The sequence below is a fragment of the Alligator sinensis genome, unplaced genomic scaffold (genome assembly GCF_000455745.1).
Source record: "Alligator sinensis unplaced genomic scaffold, ASM45574v1 scaffold135_2, whole genome shotgun sequence".
In the NCBI taxonomy this organism is placed as follows: domain Eukaryota; kingdom Metazoa; phylum Chordata; order Crocodylia; family Alligatoridae; genus Alligator; species Alligator sinensis.
Window position 1 is genome coordinate 137,482 of NW_005842067.1, and position 26,281 is coordinate 163,762.

General features: G+C 42.4%; 2 protein-coding genes across 3 annotated transcripts in view; one reads left to right on the plus strand and one right to left on the minus strand.

The window, feature by feature from the left end:
* Positions 1 to 2,606: 2,606 nt before the first annotated feature.
* KCTD16 (potassium channel tetramerization domain containing 16) lies at positions 2,607 to 3,512 on the minus strand. Its single transcript, XM_006023565.1, has one exon. The coding sequence runs from the start codon at positions 3,510 to 3,512 to the stop codon at positions 2,607 to 2,609; it is 906 nt and encodes a 301-aa protein (XP_006023627.1).
* Positions 3,513 to 25,485: 21,973 nt separating this feature from the next.
* Positions 25,486 to 26,281, plus strand: part of YIPF5 (Yip1 domain family member 5) — a 7,360-nt gene continuing 6,564 nt past the window's right edge. The window contains exons 1-2 of one of the 2 annotated variants that reach the window (XM_006023536.3): positions 25,486 to 25,599; positions 25,787 to 25,905. In XM_006023536.3, coding sequence (XP_006023598.1) covers positions 25,799 to 25,905 — 107 coding nt within the window. In that variant the 5' untranslated portion in view covers positions 25,486 to 25,599; positions 25,787 to 25,798. Of the gene's footprint in view, positions 25,729 to 25,786; positions 25,906 to 26,281 lie in introns of both variants that reach the window. The other variant, XM_025204043.1, reaches the window with a different exon arrangement.

The window sequence follows — 26,281 nt, forward strand, 5'->3', positions numbered from 1 at the left end:
TTTCTGTGGCCCTTGTAATCGTGGGTAAGTTTCACCCAGCGAGAACATGAATCTCCCACTAGCCTTAATGGCCCCTAAATATAAACTCCAAAGGGAGCATAAGTCTCACCATATTAATAATACATTTCAACAGCATATGCTGTATCCATTAGTTTATCTGAATAACTGCCACTTTGCACAATTTCCTTCAATCCACCTGATTGCTTTCAAATGGATTAATTTTCACATGCAGAATGTTGTTTAAATACATGCCACCGTGAGCTTTGAGACAAATATTTTAGGACATAAAAATGACTTTTCCTTCTATTCTTCTTGTAGAAATGAACCACTTCCACACACATTGCCTAGCTCAGATGTAGCTGAGCTTCAGGTTTGCACAAGAGGTAGTTAAGCTGCTCAGCTAAGAACATCTTAGCATGTAGCTAACTAGTTGCATTAGAGCACCTCCCATGTTTCAGCCCATTAACCTGAGCACAACAGCTTGATGAATTAATGCTTATATAGGCACAGTTGGCAGCTTCTAATTAAATAATTATGGCTAAGCAGCTGCAGAGAAGTTATAATGTCCCACTAGAAAGCCAGCTGTCAATTTTATCGGTCCTCAAAGTTTAAAATAAAATGACTTTTGAAGATTTGATTTGAAGGGCCTTCTTTGACTAACATATTCTGTAAGTATTGCCTCAGTTCCTACATTAGCTCTGCCTGCGATTGGATTACTAACGCACAGCTGTACAATCCTTGCAAGCCAACAATGACAACTGTTACAATAACTCGAGACAGGCTCAAGTCACAAGTCAGACCTGGATCTAGATTGAGCAGGCTGAGTTGGCCTCTTGGTCATTAGTTTAGCTCATTCTAGAGACAAAGCTCATTTAAATAAATTCTGATCCAGATCCAGGCTTGAATTTTAAAGATCCACAGAGCTGAAATGTGCTCAGATAGGGCCAGACCCAAAGCCTGTTGAATGCAATGGGCATCATTCCAGGGACTTCAGTGGGTTGAGCCCAGGCCTGTGTTGCTGAAGCTACACATTCATATTCTCCCTTTTTCTCTTGCATATATTTCTAGGATGCTTCTGACTTTGGCAACTAAGCAGTAGTACTGATAAAAAAAAAAGAAAGTAAAAGCTAACAATCTTGGAAGGGTAAGGATGGGAAGAATACAAGAGAACAGTGATCTGTGTTTGCTAATTAGAACATGATTCAGGGCCTATCTTCAATTATGAAAGAGTCTCTAAATAAAGCACAAGTAAGCTTCCCTATTTTTTCAGAAAATGCTTTAATTTAAGTTCGCTTCAGCCCATTTGTGGAACTACATTAATTTTGCTTCAGTAAGAGATATGAATTAGAAACTTATTATTAAGTTACCAATCTCAGCCTGCCCTCAAGGGGATCCAAGACCTTTGAACTATTTTATAAGAAGCCGAGACAAAACATACTTTTTAATAAATCTATGTATATAAAAAACAGAGGAGTCTTTTACAGAATGCTAACCTAAGCACTGTTACCTTAGCAGATCTGAGGTGTCTGTTGAGAGGCCCTAGCATTGCACTGTAGTGTATTACACTTGTAATAATAAAGTACCCAAGTCCTGCCACATCTTTCAACATAAACTTTAGTAAAATTTTCATGTTATTGGCATTGCTAATAATAGTTACATGTAGCGTGACAGGTAAGTAGGACAAAGTAGCTATTATTCACCTTCCTTTCTCTCTCTGCCCAGCAACTTCAAGATATAGGACAAAGTCCACTTCAATAAATGGAATAGGGAAATATTCTCTCCTTTACCCTTTCAAAATAAAGTAAAATAACCAGGTCAGCTCCTTGAATATTTCAGTCCCAGAGGTTATGGAATGATTTTCTGATACAGGATTATAGAATTAAAATTACTCTGATGTTACCATTGGTAACAGTGTCCCTGCCTGAACATCAACTTAGAAATTTAATGAGCCTGCTAGAGCTATCAGATGAAAATTAGTACAACAGTATGTGATCTGATGTGACTGCAGTTAGCAGGGCAGATGCATCTAGTTACGAGGGGGGCTATTTTTTCATAGGCATGTTGCATAACAAGATGAAACAATCTGCCTCTCTATCCACTGAACCCTCATTTTAAAGTATACGAATTGGGTCTGGGAAAGACCCCTGCTGAAAAGGAGATAGAACAACTGGATTTTGTTTCTTCTTCCCTGCATGTAAGTGTGTCAGTTTTGTTGACAGATGGCTTGGCTGGCTGTGCCTGACTAGTATCAAACAGCTATTACCTTTGTAAATTGAATCTCATTTGAAGATTTTCTGTAATTAAATCTGCAGTGTGTTTGCAAGGCTTCTATTGAATCCAGCAAGTACTCAGAAAATGTGTCAGGCAGTCAGATAAATGGCAGATTTGCAAAGCCAAGCATAGCCGAATCTTTCAGCTGCAGGGGAGAAAAGGGGTGCTTTTGGCAGTCTGTGCTGCCACCTAGCCAAGACGATACCATTGAGTTCAGCATCAGTTTATAGTATAAGAGCTTAACCTAAAACATAGCCACTGGGATCCCGTTTTATCAAAAGACAACTTCCGTCAGCAACAGATACAGTAAAATCAAGTCTGCCAGTGCTTTGAAACTAAGAAAAATTTGAAAAAAAGACCGACTTTAAGCAGATGATTAATTTTTGCACTGCAAATAGCTTGTACTTACGGTAGAAGACGTATTCAGTATAGCTGGACCAGACCTTGTCATCTGTGTATTGGTTGACAAAAGAAGCCGTTACTGAGGAATTACAGGCCACCATGTGGAATCCGCATTCTGACAGCATGTCAAAAGCCCTCTCTAGGTGCTTGAACTTGAGATAGAACCTGGAGGTGTATCTTTCCGGAGCCCTATCGGGGTCTCTGCTCTCATTCAAACTTTCTCCAAAGACCTCTTTGACTAGAGCAATCCTTCCACAAACCAAAATCCTTGGAACTCTCCTGAATTTGGCATCAGCTTGGCTCTCTCTGCCGATGGTGCATGACCCCCTGTACCCAATGGTAATGAATCCCCACTTTCGGTCAGAAGGTAAGAGCGATGATGGGGGGCATATTCTTGTGTCACTGCTTTGGGAAACCTCCTCGTAATCACTGTGGCAATAGTCATCAGGGCTTTGCTTGATATCATCAGGAGTAAGGAGTTTGACCAAGTCTGGAAGCTGGAAGTATTCAGCTTCCCTCTTGAGCCTTCCCTTCTCTGGGAAGTGGTCAGGCAGGACCACTTGCTTGTCCCTGAGATAGTCCAGAATGTAGCGGAAAAGAAAGCCATCCCTATCAATGAAGAACCTTCCCTTGGAGTCCTTGGCTAGATCATTGGCTGTGTCTCTCTTCGGGGTGAACATTTTCCACAGCAAGGAGTGGGGGATGCCTATCAGGGTGGAATGGCGAGTGAAGTAAACTTGGCCACCCACATTTAGCTCCACCACCTCAGGGAAGGAGTGAAGACCAGCCCCTTGTTCTCTAGCAGGGAGGTAAGTCCTGCAGTTTCCACTCAGAGCCATTGTATTTTCAAACAAAAATCAACCACAAAGAAAGGCAGGGCTATAAATCACATCAAAGTATAAAATAAGGCTCCTACCATGTAACAGGAAAAGGAAAACACCAAGGGGTTTATTTAAAAAAAAAAAAGTCAGATTTGTCCATAAGTGACTGTGTCACAGAAGCTGGAAAAGTGGCTTAAACAGTGGATGGAGAGCAATCGCCTTGTGAAATGCAATCACATCATCAGATCTTCCAACAAAGCCCCAAAAATCAAGGTCATGCCAAGCCTACGATTATTCACAGGTCTGTTAAAGAGGGAAAACAAAACAAAACAATTATTTCTCTGAATATCATAAAAGTTAAAACAAGGTAAAGCAGGTTAGTCTATAAAGCTAAGAGAAACCTCTTTGCTAATTTTCTTTTTGCTTTTGGTTTTTTTTTCCTCCCCCAAGCAATAATTAGTGTGGGGAAAATATACATGACAGCATTGTATTAAGAAGAAATTACATATTTCAGCTTTAAACAAGCCGGGCACTTAGAGCCTTTGCAGATGGGAAAATGAGAACATCAAGTCTTACCTTGGTTACAGTTAATGCATAGTTCTTGTCAAGAAAAGCAAATTGTCAAAGCAATCAGAACACACGGACAGGCACACTGAGTCCAATTAATAGCAAATCCAACCCCAGAAAGGTACACAAAAGGTAAGAAAAGTGCTCTTAGCAATATCCATGTAGATCTCAAGAGTTAAACCAAGTCACAGGAAAGTTAACCATGGCAGGTGATGATGAGAAACCAGTATGTATAGCAATATCTGAGATGGAAAAAAAAACCAAAATAAATCCCAATCAGTATCCTTAAGAGTGGGGGGAAGAGAGAGAGAGTTTCAGAAGGGACCTTGGCTCAGATGACTTGCAGAAACCCCAGAATTTGAGAAAAGAACTGACACGTTTCAGTGGGATCCCACAGTGGTATCCAGCCTGCCAGTAAGGGCACAGAAGCTCCCATGTTCCCAGCAAGGTTGAAGAAAGACAGCAAGCAGCAGTTTGAAAGGATGCCCAAGGTAGCTGCTTGGTCTGCTCTTGCTGCCCGAGCTGCTGCTCTGGCTGCTGAGCTGGGTGGTTCCACAGTTCCCAGTGCAGTTCAGATGCTGTTGTTTCAGCAGTGCAGGGAAGAAACCATCCAGGGAAATGACTATTACATCATCTTAAAGGAATATGGCTTTGAGAAAACAGAGGAATCGAGAGGAGGACTTTCTGATTCATTTCTCTTTCTTATGTTTTAACAAGTTACAGAAAGAGAAGCACTGCACAATCTTGCCACATACAGCTATTCCCAAAGCAGGCAGAAGCTCCTCCAGGGAGGTGGTACTATTACCTTCTCTTTAATCCTTTTGATGGAAAGTAAAAGATTCCAGCAGCTTTTCCTTTTGCAAAGCTGTTTTTAAGTTAAAATAAAGTTATTTAGTGTTTTAAGAGCAGAATTTTTTTCACCCTTTAGCATTAGATACGTTTCTCCTGCAGAACAAAAATGCATCCCTCTGGCACAAAACAAAACGCGATGACTTTTTAAAGGTTCCAACAGACATATGGAGCAAAATGATCAGAGGAATAAAGATTCAGAATGAGCCTCTCTCTATTTTTCAAGATGAGATTTTTATTTGATCACAGAGCTGTTGTCCATAATCTGAGATGGAATAAACAGAATATGCAGGAGGGGCAGGGGCAGATTTAAAATATCCAAGCAAGTACAGTTTTGCCAGGGAACTGTATTTTCCTAAACTAACTCCTAGGACAGTTTGTAAAACAGGAGTTAAAAATAATGCTAGGGACATTATCAAAGGGCTTACCTAGATTAGTAATATGAGAAATATTTGCAAACATGTTAGCTAATAATGTCAATTAGCATTATTTTACTGGTGTACCCAGTTTCATGAACTATTAAAGTTCTGAGAAATCTTTCAGCTCTAAATAAAATGAACATCATTCAGTTGAAAACACAGTATAATGCTTTTCTCATTTGCAGTGAGGTAAATCAACAGAATATCTACTGAAGTTACTCACTCCGCTAACTTCCAGAGAAGTGACATGTGATTTAGAAGAGTGTAAGACAGATCAGAATCAGTCACAGCATATTTGAACATGGTCAAAATTATTTTCCAATTAATATATCAAATTCATATCGCTCAGGCATTCTGCAGTAATTCATCACAGATTTCTGTTTTCTATTTCACATATTTAACCTTCTTAATCTTAAAATTGTTATAAAAGGCAAGCGTTCCATACATAAAGCCGGGTTTAAGCACTATCCTCTTAATAACGTCCAGGTTGTTTTGCATAGTCAATACATTAATAAACATCATTGCTTACTTTATGTTTAACTCCACGCTCCCTTTCACCAAGTTCTTAACATGTTCTGGTCTCATATAACTATTTTCTATTGCAGCCCTTATCTACAGTACATGTTATTTTGCACACTTACAGTGACACCTAATGGCTTAGGAATATAACAACATGCTGGCTGCAATTCTAAATCTTTAGTTAGCTTTCACGTTTTAGCCAGGAAGCGTTGTCATGTGAACTGTTCTTGCATTTGTTTTATTCCAGTTCAGCAAAGTACATGCTAAACTTCATTTCTAGTCTGGAAAGCATATGCTTAAAATTAAAACAATGGGATTTATATATGTGCTTGGAATTAAAGTAGACGCTTAAATACTTTGCTGAATCAAGGCCATAGCGAACAAAGCAGACTGAGACTGGTTGCAACGCAGGTCGAATATTCATTGAAAAAAAAAATGGTCCTGTACCACTATACATCATTCTTTAGCCCAAAGCATACGTTGTTCAAACTCCTCATGTAACTGCAAGTGTGATTAAAAAAAAGCCTTCTATTCAAAAGCTCTCTCAAAAACTGAAGGCACAGATTTAAGCACAACTTGTATCTATAAATTTTATGACAAGGTTTTTTCATAGGATTCCAAAAAAGAAAGGATGGAAAGGACCTCCAGTCACCATCTAGTCTAACCCCTTTCTTGGGGCCATATTTGTCTAAACTGAGGGTGCTCAGCCCTTGGCGTGCAAGCCAGATACAGCCCCTAGAGCCATGTCATTCCAGACAACTTAAATACTTCCAGTGTGGGAGCTTCCACAGCCTCTAGGTAATCGGTGCTAGTGAGTGACCATCTCGTTATAGTTAGAAAGTTCTTTCTAATTTTTAACCCAAATCTCCCTCATTTCAATTTACTTCTTAACCTGTTCCATGTGGACACAGAGAGAATTGATCAACTTCCATTTTTAGGAACCCTTTTGCATCAGAAGACTGCTATCAAATCTCCTGTAAAGGGTCCCTTTCCCCATTACTAATGTGCTGAGACAACACAAAGTTGTGGCGCTTTAGGATTACTGTCATGCCTGTGTCTCTCTCTGTCAATTCCAGGGCTAGCATTAAGAGGGTGTTACAGCTCATTCACCAGATGGCTTGTCTACACCGCAATGTAGACAGCGAATCTCAGCAGAGGTGTAAAAAGAGGTTCCAAGAGCAGGGCAGGGTAGGTGCAGGAGTCTTGCCCATGACAAGAACTCCAAAACAGCCCCAGCTGCTGCTGCCACCATGACATCCTCTGCCTGCCCCAGCTCCTGTTCTTAAAGCAGCAGCAGCAGCAGCAGGGTGTCTGTGCACCGGCTGCTGCTACAAAAGCAATGCCACGGGACTGCTATTGCAGCCAGGGCATGGATTCCATGGGGTTGGGGGATGACTCCAGCACATCTCTTATGTTGGTTCCCAGGGCAAGTGCCCCTCTTGCCCACCTGTAGTTACACCACTGTGTCCCAGCCAGGATGGAGTAGAGCACACCCGACCCAAGCCACAATCCCCTGGCATAGTCCAAACCTAGTTTTCTGGCAAGCATACTCAAGAGCATCCATTTGCAAACACTCTCGAGCACTTGATCTTAGGTGTGCTTGAGAGACGAGTGAGACTGAGCCCAGAGCAGCCTTATCAGCATACTTCCAGATTTGGAGCATGACTGAGACAACAGGCCATCCTGACCAGAATATGCTGCTGCTACAGTGTAAGCAAGCCCAAAAGGGACCAGGGCTCCAGAGCCAAGGATTGTGCTGGACAGCTCCCAGGAGAAGGTCAGAGATGCTGAAGCAGAAGCAAGTGGTAAAGACGAGAGCTTGGGGCAGTGAAGACTGAGGGCCCTGAAGAAAGCAGTGGGATCAGGCATAAGATGAAAGAGCGCACAGTCCATGGGACCAGCCGGTCCCATAAGATTAAAGAGCACTGGACTTCTCTGACAGAGTGCAGCAGAGAAGGCCAGAGCACAAAGTCAATAAAGTTATGAAGGACATTTTGAGTGTAGAACATGTGGGGGAATACTGCTACACTATAGCTAGGGCAAGAGAAAAGCTAGCTGTTGCAATGCAGGCTGGAGAAGAAACCTGCCTACATCCCTACTCAGATTTCTCCAGAATAAATAGTCACTATCCTTCTAACCTGTCCTCATATGACATGTTTTCTAGACCTCTAAGTATTTCTGTCACTGATCTCTAGAATATCTCCAAAATGTATACATCTCTCCAAGTTCATTACCCAAAATGAAAAGGTACTCAACATGAGGTGTCACCAGTGCTGACTAGAATAAAAGAATCACTTCCTGTGGCTTGTATACAACACCCCTGGTAATACATCACCATATGCTATTATCTTTTTTGCAAAAATATTCTGTTATTGACTCAGACTGAGCTTATGATCCACTATAACATCTAGGTCCTTCTGCAGTACTGCAACCTACTCTGTCATTCTACTTTCAGGTTTGTGCATATGATTGGTTTTTCCTAAGTATAGTACTTTGCACTTTTCCTTATTGAATTTCATCCTATTTAATTCAAACCATATTTCCAATTTATCAAGGTCATTTTCACTTTATATCCATTCTCTGGTGTCTGTTCTGCCACCCAGCTTGGTGTCATCTGCAAATTTACTAAAGGTATGCTCACGTCCATTCTCCAAGTCATCAATTAGTCTAATTATCTAAACCTGTCTAGAGCACTCAGATGCAATTTGTGTGCTTAAGCCTGGAATTTTTGTGCATTTAAAAATGGAGTAATCAAAAATTGTTTATTCAAAGCTGTATCTGCACTTTCAGAGATTAGCTTGAGACTCCTCTAAAAATCTATCCATAATTTTATTTAAATAAAACAGTAACAGTCATTTAACAGATGTAATATATGCAAAACATTTATTTGTATGCTTCCTGATTTTAAAGTTAATGGTAAAATCTAAAGCTGAAGACTTTAATATATCCTCTCAAAATTGGTATTCTTAATAGTTTAATTGAAAGCAGCCGCTGAACTAGAATCTAGATGAGATTTTTCAATTTGACCTCTATATCCTAACAATGCATCTTTCAGCCGTGTCTAAACAAGGCCAAGGAATCTATTTTGAACAGGGATAGAGTTTTAACATCACTTCACTACTGGTCAATAAAAGTTGACCTGCCTGTATCAGGGCCAAATTTACCTTTACTGCTGCCTTGAATAACTTCTAAATTCTGATTCCAACCTTCTAGGCTAACAGGTCAGGGGCACATTTTGGAGGCACAAGGCTCAGCCTGCCTCCTTTACTTTATACTGCCTCATTGACAAACAGGTTCCAATGCAGAACATGGCAATGCCTAAAAAAATCCTGTGAAACATTCTGGCAAGGATTGCATGGGATTAGTAATACTGAAGTATTAAGTTCTAAGTCTTTTTGAGGCATTGGATAAGAATTGTCCTTTGAAAAGAACAATTTCTTCATTTAGAGTCTTAATCACAACAGCTTTAGAAATGCATCTGCACGTTTCAAGTAATAAATGAAAGAAATTCAATTCAAGATCTTGCTTCTTTACACAGGATGTTTCAAGTCATCTTGCCATAATATGATACAATTTCTTTTGGTGCACTTCCTTAGTAAAAGCATCACATAATGCTTCACTGCCAAATGCAAGCCATTGGGCAAATTCAGTTAAATTCTACCAGAAAAGGACTGGCACTCCCAAATCTGGGTTAAATTAAGTGGCATATTAAATGGTAGGATACCGTATGGGTCAGGGACAAAGTTAGGTCTCAGAGAAGTGGTTAAGGTCCTATTTAATAGAAAGGAAGAACAATAATTACCAAGAGGTCGTAAGATAAAGCATGTTTCTTCTTTTAAAGCATGCCAGAATCACCTTTGATAATCGTAGAGGAAAATTTAGCTGTAGCCTAAAGTGTATGCTCCAAAAGTGACAGCAGCTATGCTTAAAATTGATAACTCAATGACCCAATATTACCCTTGGAAACATCATTGTTCAGGGTGATTGCCTTTGTCAAAGTGACATAATAGCATTCAGGCTGTCTGGAAATCATGGGACTAATACCTAAATTAAGCACTGAGTGCCTGCCTCTAAAAAAGAAACAGTGAATCCTGAAACTGAAGAGTAGATATTTGTCTACATCATTATCAATAATAATAGTTATATATCTTTACATTCAGAAGGATCCCAGAGTAAAACTATGTAAATAATTGACCCACTTTCAATGTGAAATGCAGAACCTACACATAAGTTTAGGTTCAATAATGCTACACAAGTTTAAGACAACTGGAGAATAAGAATACAGTATCTAGATGGAATTGCAGGAAAAAATAATAATATAATAATCTTGGAATTTGGCCAGGGTATTTGCATTAATAACCTTGTTCTTCTGAAAAGCTCCATAGGAACTATGACTATAAGTGATCAGTATTCCATTTTTACATGATGCTCAAAAAACAGAACCTCCAGCATTGTTCTCTTTAGCACCATACATTGATTCAAAAATGACTCGGAGAGAAAAGTGCCACCTAATGAGTCATCACCACCATATCCTGAAATACTTGGTATTTTTCAGCTGTTTCATATTTAAATCTTGATTCACCCCAACCCGGCTTAAATTGTGAAATGTGATCAGATCACAGCATATGGTGTTATTCCTGGGGGAGTGGGGTCATTGTAATGTGAAAAGGAAATATCTGGGCGTCACACTCTGGGGGAAAAGGAGGAGCGAAGACAAATTCTCATTCACTGGCAGAGGAGTATAAAGGGATGATATATAAATAGAATCAGAAATGCGTCTTAGAAGCAAACTCCAACAATTTCAACCAATCCTCCTATCTAAAACTGTGACATTTCTTTTCAGAGAACAGCAAAAGAACACTCAAAGGCTGCAAACTCAAAACCAATCCAGAATAACACACCTGCAATTCCAGAATTTTTATAAAAAGCATGCTGTAAAAAACATGTTTATACTTAGCAGCCTTCACATTTCTTGGGAAGCCTTGCAAACTGACAAAACCCCCCAAGCATTGTGCCTGATAAAAGAAAGTACAGCAATCAGTTGAAATAATAGGTTGTCCACTGATGCAGCAGTATGAGTTAATGTGGTAAAAGTCTCATATGATGAAATCCAGCAGTCAATGGAAATTACAGTAAAATCTTGGAAAAAGTACATAAAGAAACACTAAATAGAAGACTCTGGCAAAAACAAAAACAAAAAAAGACTGGCAAGCAACAGAGCTTGAATGCCATAATGTCTGATTCATTAAAAAATACACAGTATGGTATTATGCGATTTTTCCTCCAGATCCGTTATTCATAAGTTGAGCGCATAATGCACTTCCATTAGAGGGAGAGGAGAAAGAATGACTATTACAGTTGCTCAGCATGTGGACAAGGTGTTAAGTAGACAGAGCCTGCAATTCTCAGATGGAATGTGGGAAAACCTTTTTTTTTCCACCATGTAATGTACAGAATTTGTGTAGCTTCTACAGAGAAAACTGCATGATGCTTTAACCAACCATCCTCCAAAGAGCAAAGACATTACACAAGTTCCCCGGTTTACAGAAACTGACAGCAAGGTCAAACATATTCAATTTATTTCAATGGTAGTCACTGAAATATTTCAAGTAGGAATTGATGAATCCTTCATTGGTAAATGCGTTAGGCTTTTCTTGATTCTGTTCTATACACCAGTTTGATATACAAATACCAGGTATGTAGCACTGTACTCCAGAGCATTGCACTAAAGATAGAGACAGATCTTATAGTTATACTCATACAACGTTCTGGGATTAATAAAACCTGTAAAGAAATTATTAAATTGTTATCCTATTACCCTTTTATAAAGCACTTCTGCTTCATTTTGGTCCTACAGGTCCTTTCCTCGCCATATCTTTAGGAATAATGCAATGGATAAATATTGAGGGAAATAAATATTGGGCTAAATAAATTTAGCCTGCATTAAAGACCTTCATATGATGACAGAAATAATCTGAAGGGTGACATTTTGCATGTGCATTTGAGGAAATGAACAACAGAGATGAAAGTCAGAGAGAAATGACAAGCCATCAGTTCAAAATTAAAAGTATTGTCAAATATGCCAGTGAAACTTGCAGATAGATAGAACATCCCAGATTTGCTTATAGATAAGATGGATAAAAAGGACGTATTCTTGCAAAGCATCTTCACTGCATCACCCAAGGAAAATTAGTGTAAAATCCCAATTAGTCAGCCTAGAAAAAGAATAATGACAGAACCCATTCACAACAAGCTTCTGAAACACTCTAGGGGGGAGAGGGGAAGAAATACAATCTACTTATATTGAGCTTCTTGAAATATGTGTGTGCAGAGAAAAATATAAAGCTGAAGTTTAAAGCACATGACTGTCTGCCCTTTTTGCCCCAGAGATCAAAGGACTTTTGTTTTGTTTGGATGTAGGTCTTTGTGACCGACTATAAAATACACCTGGTAGCACCAAGGAGAAGATATCAAGGTTAAAATCAATATTCAAATTCTCACCCAACGTGCAGTTCAGCAGAGGCTATTCTACTACAATTTTATAGGCTGCTGGAATGACTCTCGCATCCTCAGAGGATTCCCAATCTGGAATCCAGACATCTAGATGTGAGGACTGGGCTCACAGTGTTATGGAAACATAAAAGAATGCCCACAGCAAGTGATAGCATTTGGGATAAAAAAGATATTAATAAAGGGGGGCTTCATCATGCCTCTTGCAGCAGCACTGCATCACCACCTTTTGGCAAGAATTAGGGACAAGAAAAGCATCTGAAAGCATTCATACCCCCAGGCCCAAACTAATGTACTCTGCCCAGGTATGTAGGCGTGTTCACATGATTAAACTCACATTCCTAGTCTATACACATATATGTATCTTGTGTCATACTGGGTCTGTTTCCCCTACAGAAGGGAGAACATGCTAGTGATAAGGCTTCTTTCTTCTACTGGAGAAAGTAATTCTGAAAATAGAACTTCAGGTCAAGTCAGTTCCTTCTCTTATCTTGCTGCAATTCCACCTACTGCTAGTCCTTGGTTTCTCCTGCTCTCACCTCTGTTGTCAGGTCTCTAAGAAAGAAGGATGAGGCGTTCTAGAGGTTCTTCCATGCTTTAGAAAGGAGAAAAAGTATGATTTGATCTTCAGCTTTTTCTCCCCTGTTTTATTTGGTATATGATCTTAATCCCTGCTATCAGTGATTGGTGAAATGTATGCTGCACACTCTAGGGGTCTTCCCTGTCACGACAATGGGTTATCTTCTCAGCTCTCAAAGGATAATTCACCTAACGCATGAAACTGCAAACAGCAGCCTATGCTATGGTTACTGATCTCTGTGGATATAATTCCTGCATCATTATTTCATCCTGTTTTAACACACACATATTCTGGAGGGCTGCTTTTAGAAGACAGTCATTAGACTGCATTGCAAGGTGTCTTTGACAAAGAAGGTTTACAAAGAATTTCACTGGAACTAGAATTTGAGTACAGTAAGCTCAGCAGCAGATCATTACATAGCTGAAAGCTTCTGAACAATACAACTAAATGCCTCCCAAAAATGGAAACTGAAGCAGAGAGAAAACTAAAGTCTCCAGTTTTCAAAAACTCATGAGCCCTGTTTACAAGTGATGTGCTTATAAACCAGGGACCTGCTGAATTTGCAATTATGCAGTTCTGCAGAAAATGCAAAATAGGGCACTCTCCATGAAGAATGGTGGGATCTGTGATTTTGGAGGGCTCGCTGCAAAAACCAAGAGACTCACTGAAAATAAAATGCTGGCTCCAGCAGTGTTCATGGTGCTGTGGCCAGATCATGCAACCCACCGGGCGGGAGCGGGAAGGAGTGCTGCCAGAATGAAAGGCTGCTGGCAAAATGGCTGCTACGCCCACCTCCGATTGGCTGAGAGGGCTGCCTGTTATGCAACCCTGCCATCTCCACCAAGAGGCATCACATGACAGATAGCCCTTGCAACCAATCAGCGGTGAGGGGCAGGGCTGTATGACAGACAGCCCTCACAACCAGTCAGCAGTGAGGCATGGCGCTACCAGGGCCCCTTAGCCAATCAGAGGCATGGGGGGGGGGGGGGCCGCTCCAGGTTCGGCTGGCCACCTCCTCGAGTTAGGTTGACCCCTATAAGCCAGGCTCACATGCGCTGAGCATGGCAAGAGTTCACAAGTTCTCAATTAATACATTTCTGAAACTTATTATCATGCACCCATTAAACAATGACAACAAAGTGGCAATTATATGATTCACATAAGTCTGAATGTCTAGCTAAGCTACATCACCTGGGGTTTCCCCTGACTCTATACCCAAATGGAGGCCCATCTGAGTCAGCAGTGAATGCTTCTTGCACTAAGCAGCAATGCCTCAGACAGCTCATAAAAACAACCCCTAAGTAACAGAGAGTCTGAGCAGATGCCTCTCCCTATGGCCCTGCATGCAAAAGGGGGAGCAAAAATGATGGCAATGAAAGAAGTAAACAGAACGACTGGCAAAGGAATGCAAAGAAAAGAGGAGATCTCTGAGGATAATTAACAGGAGGCCAGCTGCAATACAATAGAGAGCCTTGGAGGTGAAGAGAAACATTATTTTGTTATGCTTAATATTTATAAATAATTACACACAAATCCTACATTAAAAGCAGTTCAAATTGTGAAGGTGAGCAAAGTTTGGAAAATCCAGACTGAAAGTCTTTCGTTGCATGATCACATCATTTGCAAGTGAGTGTGGCCTCAGAATCTGGCCCCTTTCTGCTTCAGCCACTCCAGCCTGTACTTTGTCCTCTCCTCGCCTCCCTCCCAGCTGTCTTCACCTCCTTGACCCAATCTCCCCTTGCTCTCTCTTGGAGCTTCATCATAGTCCCAGTCCCAGTGCACCAGCATGGGGACATTGAGAGCACAGGAAGTAGTCTCCCTTGTTTTCATCTCCTGTCCCTGGCAACATAACAATCCTTGGCAGATGGAAAGGCCAATTGTGAGAAAAATACTGCTGCTCATCCACTTTAAATGTGGGCTGAAGCATGCTCAATTTGTTTGTGGAGGTGGCACCACCAAAGAGAGAGAAATTTTTCCCTTCAATGGGCACAGCAAGCACCTACCCAGGGTAGTAGCATCTTAGTCCGCACTTTCTTTAATGGGAACATAAGAAACAGTAGGAGACTAACAGTAATTTACTCAAAGCTATACGTGTCAGTGGCAGAGATAGGAACAAAGATTTTTGACCTCTAACACCCAGCTCTACCCATTGCAATTTATGTGCATGCATAAGATGCATACATCTTTCTCCTAGCAGATCACTGAGAAGAAATTGGTCAAGGAAATAAACTCAAATGCATACTTGCTCCTTTCTTTAACAAATGTTTTTAGTTATAGTTTCAAAACAAATTGTCATCAATTAGTTAATGACCTTTATTTTTAATTTTGTTCCTGATCTTTTTCATGCATTTCAGATGCTGTTACCATTCCCAGACCCACATATTGTGTCAGGATACTATATCATAACTTAACTTTAGAAATAATGCAATGGATAAATATTGAGGGAAATAAATGTCGGGACATTTTACGTAGCTGTTTGAAATTAATGGATTTGCACATACAAGGTAGCTCATGCGCAGGGGTCTGGGAAAATGGAAAAAAATGCGGATTTTCTCTTTTAACCAAGATAAACAAAGATTTTTCATTTTAACAGAGAAACATGCAGATTTTTCACTTTTGCAAAGAGCACTCTGCAGGCCGGTAGAGTTCCAGCCTGCAAAGGGCTGGGGGGAGCAGGAGAAGGGCAGTTCAGGCAGGGGGCACCATGTGCATGTGCCCGTGTACACATGCACATGGCCTCCAGGCAGCCTGGAGAGCAGCTCCTGCAGGTAAGTCTAGTGGGGGAGGAGGGATCGAAGCCCCCATACAGAGGGAGGGAGGGAGTTGGGCAGGGCTGGGGCTGCTGCCCAACTGGGGTGGTGCGTTGAGCCACAATGCATGTCTCCAGGACCTAAGTGGGTAGCAGGACGGGGCCGCAGGTGGCTCATCTGGTGGGTGAGGGGTAGGGGGTGGAGAGTGGCTCCCTGCAGCTGCATGCAGTCCCATGGGGGGTTAGGGAGAGCACATGCTCCCCAGATCTGTGCACAGGGAAGGGGCAGGTGCAGGCTGCCCGCTGCGGGCTTGGGCTCCCTGCCCTGCTGCCCTCCACTGGGGCCTCCACGGCCCAGTGGGCAGAACCCATGCAGCAGAGCAAAGAGGGGCTGGTAGTGCAAGCTCCTTGCCACTGCGAGCCCCATGCTGCCACTGCCCACCTGGCAGCAGCGTGGACAGTGGTGCAGAGTTGTGCTCCTTACTACTGCCAGGCAGGCAGGGGGCATTCCACCAGGGCAGTATGGGGGCTTGCAGTGGCAAGGAGCTTTCCCACCCAGTCCCACTATGGTCTGTCATACCAGGTCCTACCTGCTGGCCTGCAGAGGCCCCAGTGGAAGGCAGCAGGGTGGGGAGCCAAAGCCCACAGTGGGCAACCCACAGCTACCCCCCACCCCAAGGTCTCTGCTCAAGCCGTGCCACATGTGGGAGAGGGGGAGCCGGGCTTGTACTGCACTCCACCACAGCAGCTGCCACCTCCTGTAGGCCATAGCTGGGGCTTGGGCACTGCTGCAGAGGGCAGGTGCCTGTGGGCCCAAGTCCCTGGCCCTGTAGCCCTGGCAGCTGGGGGCCCCCTCTCAGAGGGCTGAAGGGGTGGGGGGAGCTGTAGTTGGGAAGCAACTACACCGGCAGGGCCAGGGGGGTGGGGGCTGTAGTTGGGGAGTAAGGGGCACCAGCAGGGCTGGGGGGCTGTAGTTAGGGAGTTAGGAGCACTAGCAGGGTTGGGGGGCTGTGGCTTGGGAGTGAGGGACCTGGACCTGTGTCTGGTGAGCAAAGGGGGCAGGGAAGCTCTGAATTTCCATGATAAAAACACAAAATCAAATACCAAAATTTATAGGTACTTAGAATTCATTTTATTATAGTGATTGAGGCACTGGTAAGCTTCCAAAATGCTTTAAAATTGTAAATATATCAATAAAATATTGTGTTCAATTGATAACTATATATACATTTATATAGGGACCGGGACTTCCCTGCTGTGATAGAAGCCAGACGCGAGGGGATCGCCTTCAGACCTCAGGTTGGGGAGGACCGGGTTAGAGAGCTTCTGGAGGGGCTGGACGCGTTCAAGTCAGCGGGTCCGGATGCTCTCCACCCCAGGGTGCTGAGGGAGCTAGCTGGGGTTATTGCAGGGCCCCTGGCACGGCTCTACGAGCGATCGTGGTGCTTGGGCCAGGTGCCAGACGATTGGAAGGTAGCTAATGTGGTCCCCATCTTCAAAAAAGGGAAAAGGGAGGACCCGGGCAATTATAGGCCCGTCAGTCTTACCTCAATCCTGGGGAAACTCTTTGAGAAGATCATCAAGGAGCACATTTGTGATGGGCCGGCATCAGAAATGATGCTCAGGGGCAATCAGCATGGATTTATTAGGGGGAGATCATGTCAGACCAACCTGATTGCCTTTTATGATCAGGTCACAAAGGCCATGGACGCAGGTGTCGCGGTGGATGTAGTCTTTCTGGACTTCAGCAAGGCCTTTGACACCGTCTCTCACCCCATCCTAATTAATAAACTAGGCGACTGTGGCATAGATGCCTACACAGTCAGATGGATTGCAGATTGGCTGAAGGGTCGCACTCAGAGGGTGGTGGTGGATGGATCATACTCGACTTGGGGGGAGGTGGGTAGTGGAGTCCCCCAGGGCTCGGTCCTGGGGCCTGCGCTGTTCAATTTCTTCATCAGCGATCTTGATGTTGGGGTGGAAAGCAACCTGTTTAAATTCGCTGATGACACCAAAATTTGGGGGGAGGTGAGCACGCTAGCAGGGAGAGAGAGATTGCAGAAGGATCTGGATAGGTTACAGGGGTGGGCAAACAGGAACAGGATGTGTTTCAATACGGACAAGTGCAGGGTGCTGCACTTGGGTAGTAGGAACCAGCAGCACACTTATACGATGGGGAACTCCCTACTTGAGAGCACGGAGGCGGAAAGGGATCTTGGTGTCATTATTGACTCCAAGATGAACATGGGCCGACAATGCGAGGTCATGGTTGGCAGGGCTAACCGGACCTTGTCGTGCATCCACAGGTGCATCTCGAGTAGAGCCAGGGAGGTGATCCTCCCCCTCTATGCGACGCTGGTCAGGCCGCAGCTGGAGTATTGTGTCCAGTTCTGTGCGCCCCATTTCAGGAGGGATGTGGACAACATGGAGAGGGTCCAGAGGAGGGCCACCCGCATGATCCGGGGACAACAGGGCAGACCCTACAGTGAGAGACTGCGGGACTTGAACCTATTCAGCCTCCACAAGAGAAGGCTGAGGGGGGACCTGGTGACCGTCTATAAACTCACTAGGGGGAACCAGAAGGGTTTGGGGGAGATGCTGTTTCCCCTAGCCCCTGCTGGCATAACAAGGAGTAATGGGCACAAGTTGATGGAGAGGAGGTACAGATTGGACATCCGAAAAAATTACTTCACAGTTCGGGCGGCTAGGAGCTGGAACCAACTTCCAAGGGAGGTGGTGCTGGCCCCTACCCTGGGGGTCTTTAAGAAGAGGCTGGATGCCTACCTGGCTGGACTCATTTGAGTCCCGTTTTTGTTTTTAGGGTTTTTTGTTGTTCTCCCGCCCTGGCGGGGGGTCGGGCTAGAAGATCTATTAGGTCCCTTCCGACCCTAAAACTATGAAACTATGAAACTATATATAGTGGCATTTCATTTTAATCACGGATTTGGGGTTCGTAAATCAGAAAACTTGCAGCCTCCCAGCTACCTGCCAGAGCTGGCCCAGGCTCTGGGCAGTCTCCTGCCACTCGCCACAGAGTCCAGGCTACTCACAGCAGGCAGCAGGGAGGCTACAAGCAGCTGCACCGAGGTCTGTAGAGCCCTGGCCCAGCTCATTGCTGGTGGCAGGTGTACATACACCTCCGGGTGGACAGCAGGGCAGCCCGAACCTTGTTGTGTCAGTGTAGCCCCAGCCCTTTCCCCACCATCTGCCCCAAGTCACACTTGCCAAGCAAAATGCCTCCACATGCCACACACTGGCATATGTGCTGGGAGTTGCCAACCCATGCCCTAACTTAATGTAGGAGAATTGATTCAGTACAGTCTTTCAGTAGTTGTTTCCTTTCCAATCAGCCACTTCCCCCATGCCCACCCCCTCCCCAACCCCTTTATGTAACACATGAAGTTTCCCATGAGATCTACAGAGTAACAAAGTGCACCTTACTTTCTTTATGGGATCTAAGCAGATCAGAGCTCAGACTGGCAGAGCTTCAGGCAAAATTACTTCAAGTAACCAAGCTATGGGCTTCAGTAAAAAACATGTCACATGAACATTTATATGCAGTACCCATAGCTCTAGGGCCAAACTGCTCTCCTACTTGAAGAAAAATGCCATTGAAGTAAAAAAAAAAAAGAGTTCTGTGTAAAGCAAGGAGGATTTTATCTCTACTTTGTCACAAATTTAACAATAACGCTGTTAAGTTTGGCTTTCTATTTGATGAGCAACAGAAAAAAAATCCTTGGGAGATAGATGTTTCACAATAGAATAGTTACCTACAGATATTCCACAGTGACCTCAAATACCTTAACATTAAAATTTAAATGGAAACCTTCTTCTCTTGCAGTATCTGTGCTTGTATTCCAAAGATAACCAAAATGAGTGCATCCAGTTGAAAATAAGTTACAGTAGTGAACATAAATAAGTAAATATGGTGGACTTGGCATGCACTAAAAATTTGATAGACAGACTATGTATTTTAGTTTGGGAAGTTAGATTAAAAATGAATAATATGCTCACTAAGGATGAAATACACATTGTCCACAGAAAGCCTGAATGATTTGTTTTATGGAAGTGAAATGGAGCAGAAGAAAAGTTAGGGAGGTGTAATTAACCCTTAACCCAATGGTGAGGCATAAAGCCACTGCATGTGTTTCTATAGCCTCTGTCTTCTGAGGCTGCTACCCAAGACTGCAGACTGGAGTGACAAGCCCCATGTTTTAAGTCTTCTTTTGCAATCTGGAGTTTCACTTGATTCATACAACACAGATCCCACAATCAGTCCCCTGGACTGCCCCAGACTCATTCCAAATTGACCTATGCATGGCAGTCATTGACCTATTAATATTGTGTTTTCGTATTCCTTTGTTTCCTGTTCAGAGGTGTTACTCCTGCTTAAACAGCTACGTTCAACACCTCTGTCACAGTGGAGGACTTCTGGTTGAAGTGGGTTTGTAAAGAGACTTTTCATACCAAGGTAATGTTACTGTGTGAAATCATAATCAAAAGCAAAAACTTTACATATAAATGCTAGCTTTACTAAAATACAATGAATATGTAACACCACTTAGCAATTACATGGAACATTACAATTCCCCTTCAAGGTAAGTTGGTTAGTATTATTGTCATTTAACAGTTGGCGAATCTGAGGCCCGGAGAAGGCAGTCAGACAAATCAATATTTCTAAAGGACAGAGCAATCAGTAATGCTTTTCTGTCACTTGACAGCTCTTGGATACTTCGTCTGTTATGCTGTGCGTTGCTGAAATACACAATGCACGAAAGAAAAGGTTTGGGCTAATGTTGAGTAACAATTTTACAGCACATGAGAATATACAAAGAAGCCTGTTTTCCTATTGTTGAATAAGAAATCCGTATGATTTAACATTTTTTAATAGAAGTTACTTAAAATAAACTCATCTTCAAGTGTCAGTGGAAGAACAGGCAGCTTCACTTCAACAAGGAAGAATATAAAATCAGCAGAAGTTCAGGAGAAAACACATATCTAGCTCTGAGATCCCCAAAATGCAGAATAGTAATATATAGTACAAGTTACATATGTATTTCGCAATGAATGCCAAAAACATGATATAATATAATTACCAAATGATTTAATAACATTGGGCCTACTTTTAATACATTTCCTTAGTTCTTCACTGGGCACTGGGTATGTCTACACAAGACATTTACTGCAGAGTGGACTAATTAGCTCCACAGTGAATATCTCGCATCTACACATGTGGCCCAATTAGGATGGAGTAAACTAATTAACTCCTCAGCAGGGTAGTACTTGTAAATACAAGTACTATCCTGTGCAGGTTTTCAATTTCGCAGCAGTGCACCTGTAGACACTGATGCGGCTTGGCTGGGATACGAGGGTGCTTCAGTGTGAGGGCTGCCTGCTGGCTAGCCCCACACTGGAGCATCTTCTGCCCCAGCCAGCCCCTCCACAGTACATTGAGCTAGATCAGAGCAGCCCTAGGCTGGCAGGCTGACCCACCGGAGCTCCTGCCAGCCACGGCTGCTCTAACCCAGTACAATGTGCTATGGTTGTGGGCGCACGTGTAAATGCAGTGCCCAAGAGCGATAAACCCTGGTGTGATAAACTCTGGTGCTTATTGCTTCGCCTTAAAAGTGCTTGTAGACACGCCCACGGAGACTGTGCCACATTTCACTCAACAATTGTAAGAAAAAATGATACTATAATTCAAGCTGAGAGAAACTTTCAACAACTGCATAAAGAACAATAAATAAAAAAGGTATCATTTTGCAGTTAAAATGTTCCAATATTCCTACTGACAGACTGAAATATGGAAAATTCTGATTTACCATTTATATAAATCAGACATCTGCAAATCCAAAACTCATCCCCTGATGGACAAAGGAAGATTTAAACAGGCAGTAAAAACAGATGAGACATATCGATCAGAGAACACTGCAATACCCATTACATTGTGTAAAGCAAGGGGAAATAACAATTTCACATGAATGCAGATACAATGATTTAATGAATTCACAAAAACTTGTTGCAGGCAATGTCTCAAAAAGATTTCAATATGAGCTCGCATACATTGCTGCACATTTTGATTAACAAACAGACTAAACATTCAGGACAAGTCCTTACTTATGTGAGTAGTAGTCTTATTCCCTGCAGTAATCCAAGACATATTTGCAGTCCTGAGATTTATTTTCCATAGCAACATCTGAAGAAAAACTGTACTTCAGTGTCAATGAATGGAGAATCTTCTTTCAAAACTGTGACAATATCAGAGTGATGATCTAAAATCATTACAAAACACTTCAGTACATGTGTTGCCTATTGATTCCTGAATTGTTTCATTTATGTGCTGCATGTCAGATATTTTAGAAATTTTAGAAAAAACTGATGAAGATTAAATAATGCTCAATAGCAAATGAGCAGAAGAAATTTTCTTTTTAAATTTCAGGCACTAAATATAATCATGCAAAGGAGAATTACTGCACTCCACTGGTTAACTGAAATTTTCAAACATATTCATTTTATTCACTGTATTTAAGATTTTATTGGGCTTTGTATAATAGATAAAAGACTATACCTACACTTCAGTTCACCAGAAGTCAGAGGTTTCACATTCATCTTGAATAGTAGCAGGATAGGCTAAAGGAAATTAAAAGCATTGTAATTCTCTGTTATGAATCTCTCTGGGACTACATTTAAAATTAACAAAATAAAAACAAAATTATGTTTGAGGATACTTTTTCTGAATACCAAATATTTCTTACTCAATACCTGAGAAAGAAATTAAGGTTAAAAAAGGTCTACTGGACTTTAGGCAAATTCTGCATTAGCTGCTTATCTGTTGAACACATGGCATTTTCCATTATTTCTTTTTCCTGAGAATTGAACTTGCTGACTATTTTTAACACAGTTATGGGCAGACAAGTCACATAAAACTAACAGCATGATTTAAGAATTTTTTGTCTCTTGCTGAAAAAGGTCATGTATGATATCAGTCTCTGAAGCTGATCTAAATGGATCCTTATTCATGATAGAGAAGATAAAGTTTAGGCTAGTGATCTGAGTACAGGTCTAAGAATCAGACATACCTGCATTTTAATTCTATTCCTGACACTAACTACCTCTGTGGCAGAGGCCAACCTCTATCTCCTCTCTGCCTTAGTATCCCAATTTATGGAATATTTTTTTTAATCCATACATTTTTGAGAATACTAATTAGGTCATATTCTAAAATAAGACATTCATTAAAGCAAAAAGTCACTGCTCTTTTTTGTCTCCGGCTAATAAAAGCTGTTGCTTAACACCTGATAGCTGCTCCCAACACATCTGAAATAAGACCTAATACAAACTGTTCACATAAAAAAAAAAATTCAGTGAATTATGCAACCCGGGGGGGCTGAGGCTACAGCCCCACAGACACTATGTTGTATCCTTGCTTGCGGCCTCCACAGAGACGACTAAGTGTGAACAGGAAAAGTCTTAAACTGACCTGTGTTCTGTTCCACAGTGGTAGGTAGGTCCACCAGGTTGGTATTTAGGTGCACTGGTGGAGTCACATAAGGAAAAGTTTGCTCTGACACCACCCAGGTCATACCTTTGAATAAAAACATAGGTCTTATGAGACTGGTTCTGATCTCATCTACCCCATTGTAAATCAGTGACAGCTTCACTGTAGGGATCAAAAGCAGACCTTCTTCCTTTCTTCAAACAATTGCACCAACACAAAATTCGCCTTAAAAAATAAGAACAGCCACTAACACTGGCATTGCAGTTCCAGGTCTGCAGCTTCCAATGTTTACATACTTGTTTACCATATGTGATAGGAAATGTAATTAAATGTTTGGTACATTCATAATATTTCTATTATACCTATGAAAATTTGGAGGGGGGGAGGAGAAGCGGGTGCTGGGCACACCGAAAACCTCCTCTCCAAATTTGTTATTAAGTATATTGTCATTGATTAACATATATATGTATGTTATAAGTTATGTTATATATAAGGATATATTAGCTAGAATATATAACAGCTGATTTTTTAAAGACGTTGAACTCTGTTAAATTATTATTATAAAATCAGAAATGTGTTTATATGATTGCACTGTGGAAATCAGTAAAAAAAAGAATATAAGAAATTCCAGTAACAAAGCCCTAACAACTTGGGTAATTTGATATAGAGTATACTAGTAGCATGACCTTTCAATTAAGTGACGCACATTAACTAACATTGTATAAAAATTTGCAGATACAAATTGCATCATTTCACTATACTTTTCAAGTTCTACCGCAGTAGGACCCCCCGCAGTAATACACAATACATTTTCCACCACAGTATTTCCTAATGCTGCATTGTCTTAATAAGTTAAAATTGTTCAGCCATCCATGAGAAAAATATAAGCAGGTAAGAGAAAACTTTTTTGTAAAAATCGGCATGTATAGCAGCTTGACAGCCCAGGGAGTAAGATAATTAACTTTCCAAGTCAGTGAATATTATTATTCTTTTAAAATCACAGAGAAGCAGAAAAGTACAAGAGGTTTGCAAAAACTTGATGCAGCTCATTAAAATTATATAAAAAAAAGAAAGAATTAACAGTCATGAGGCAATTGTCATTTCAATCTCTAGTAAAATACTACCAATGGATATTAAGTGAAAAAAAAAGTCTCTGAGCACCAAAAAGTACCCAGGGTATAAACATTTCAAACAAAGAGATCCACTGGGCTGTGAAGCAAGTCTATCAAGAAAAGCCCCCAAATTTAATTCATTTAAAACTGGGTGGCCAACCTTACTGCAGGGCAATTTTATCTTATTCTATTCAATGTACCTGTGGTTTTATCTCAATGGTTTTACAGTCTTCCTTAGACTCAAGGCGCGTTCAGAAAAATGCCAGCTCTTCACTTTCACTCATTTTTTGATGACAGGCAACCCCACTTAACGGTTTTGCTTAGCACTACTGCGCTATAACGCTCATTTTAAATTGACGCCTGATTTCACTTAGCACTCAGCAAGTTTCGCCATCTTGGGTCATTAAAAACAACTGCGGTCGCTACCTTGGGTCATCAGAAACTTTCGGTTTCGCTTAATGCTCAGTTTTTCAGGAACCAATTAAGAGCGCCAAGCAGGGGTTGCCTGCCAAGAAAATAATGGAGACATTCTTGTGTTGCAAAGAACACAGAAAGACCGCGAGAGGCCGGCACGCTTTTGACATTATGGGGTCCTTTTTTTTTTTTAAGTCACCAGGCCTATCTCATGAATCAAAGCACCCTTAAAAGGATCTCGCAGCACCATCACCCCGCTTGAGACTTCCTGCTCCATATCTTGATGCGTCAGAGCCATCATTGCTGCCTCCGCCCCTGCATTTAGTGACATCTGCCACCTGGTCGCTCTCCCCTCCCAGGGCTGATGAGACTGATTTGGACCCTCTTTTTTCTTTGCTTTGGTTTATTTGGTCAGCCACCACACTCCCCAAAACAGCCCAAATGACTGGCCCCGGGTACATGCAAATGAAAGCTGGATAGAAACCAGCTATAAAGTTGTTCCGCATTTTCAAGCTCTAACTCGGTAGCTGGATGGGCTTTCGTAGCTGGATGGCCATTTTTGCGGTGCGATAATTATATTGCGCAGACAGCCAGCCTAAACGTATCGCATCATTCACCAGTTAACGGCTTCATCAATGCTTTGCATGAAATTTAGCGAGCGCTTCACCACACCAGCAAAGCAAGGCGGTCCCACCGCCGCACTGCGCATGCGCCCCGCGCGGAAAGGCTGCGGGAGCCAGAGCCGCTACGGCGCATGCTCAGTCCCTGTGCTTCCCTGGGGCTCCTCAGCGCGCATGTTCCCGGAAGTGCTCACCGTTTGACCCGGAAGTGCTCGCGTTGATTTGTGACACGTCGCACCGGCAGCGCGAGGGGAGGAGGGGTCGCCAGGTGAGTGTCGCGGGTGCCCGCTGCCCTGCCCTGCCCGCCCGGGCCCCGGCAGGGAGCGCGGAGCCGCCGCCGCCGCCGCCTCCCCCGAGGCTAGGCCCGGCTTAACGCTTTGCCGCGCGAGATTCAGAGGTCAACATATTTATTTATTTATTGTGACAGCCAAAACAATGTTGTGTTGACTCTGCAGGTATTTTTTGCAATGTCTGGGTTTGACGGCTTCAATACGGATTTCTACCAAACCAGCTACAGCATCGACGACCAAACACAGGCCTACGATTACAGCGGGAGCGGAGGAGCCTACAACAAGTAACTCGAGCAGCGTTTTCAGTTCTCTGATCTGTTCGGGTTCAGTGTTTGCTCGGTTTGTCCGTATTGCTGGGTCGGGTCCGGGAAGGTCCCTTGGTCGGGAATGTCACCGATGCGTATGGGAAATAACTGGTTGCCAGCTAGATTACTCTGCCCTATTCAGTGAGCACTGTGTTTTTATATCTGCCTGACATCATCAGGTGAGGGACTGATTGGCGTTTCAGGTCAGTATTTTTAGTTGCATCTTGGAAAGAAGATGAGTCTGCAGGTATAAGAGTGCTGCAAGAGATTTGTCTCAGGTGTGCTTGGCCTAGCTCAATAATAAATTGGGGAGGAGCATTTGGGGACACAAATCTCTACCCCCCCCCCCCCCCCC

Coding starts and splice junctions, on each gene's coding strand:
- KCTD16 (XM_006023565.1), bottom strand. CDS start 3,512: ATGGCTCTGAGTGGAAACTGCAGGACTTACCTCCCTGCTAGAGAACAA.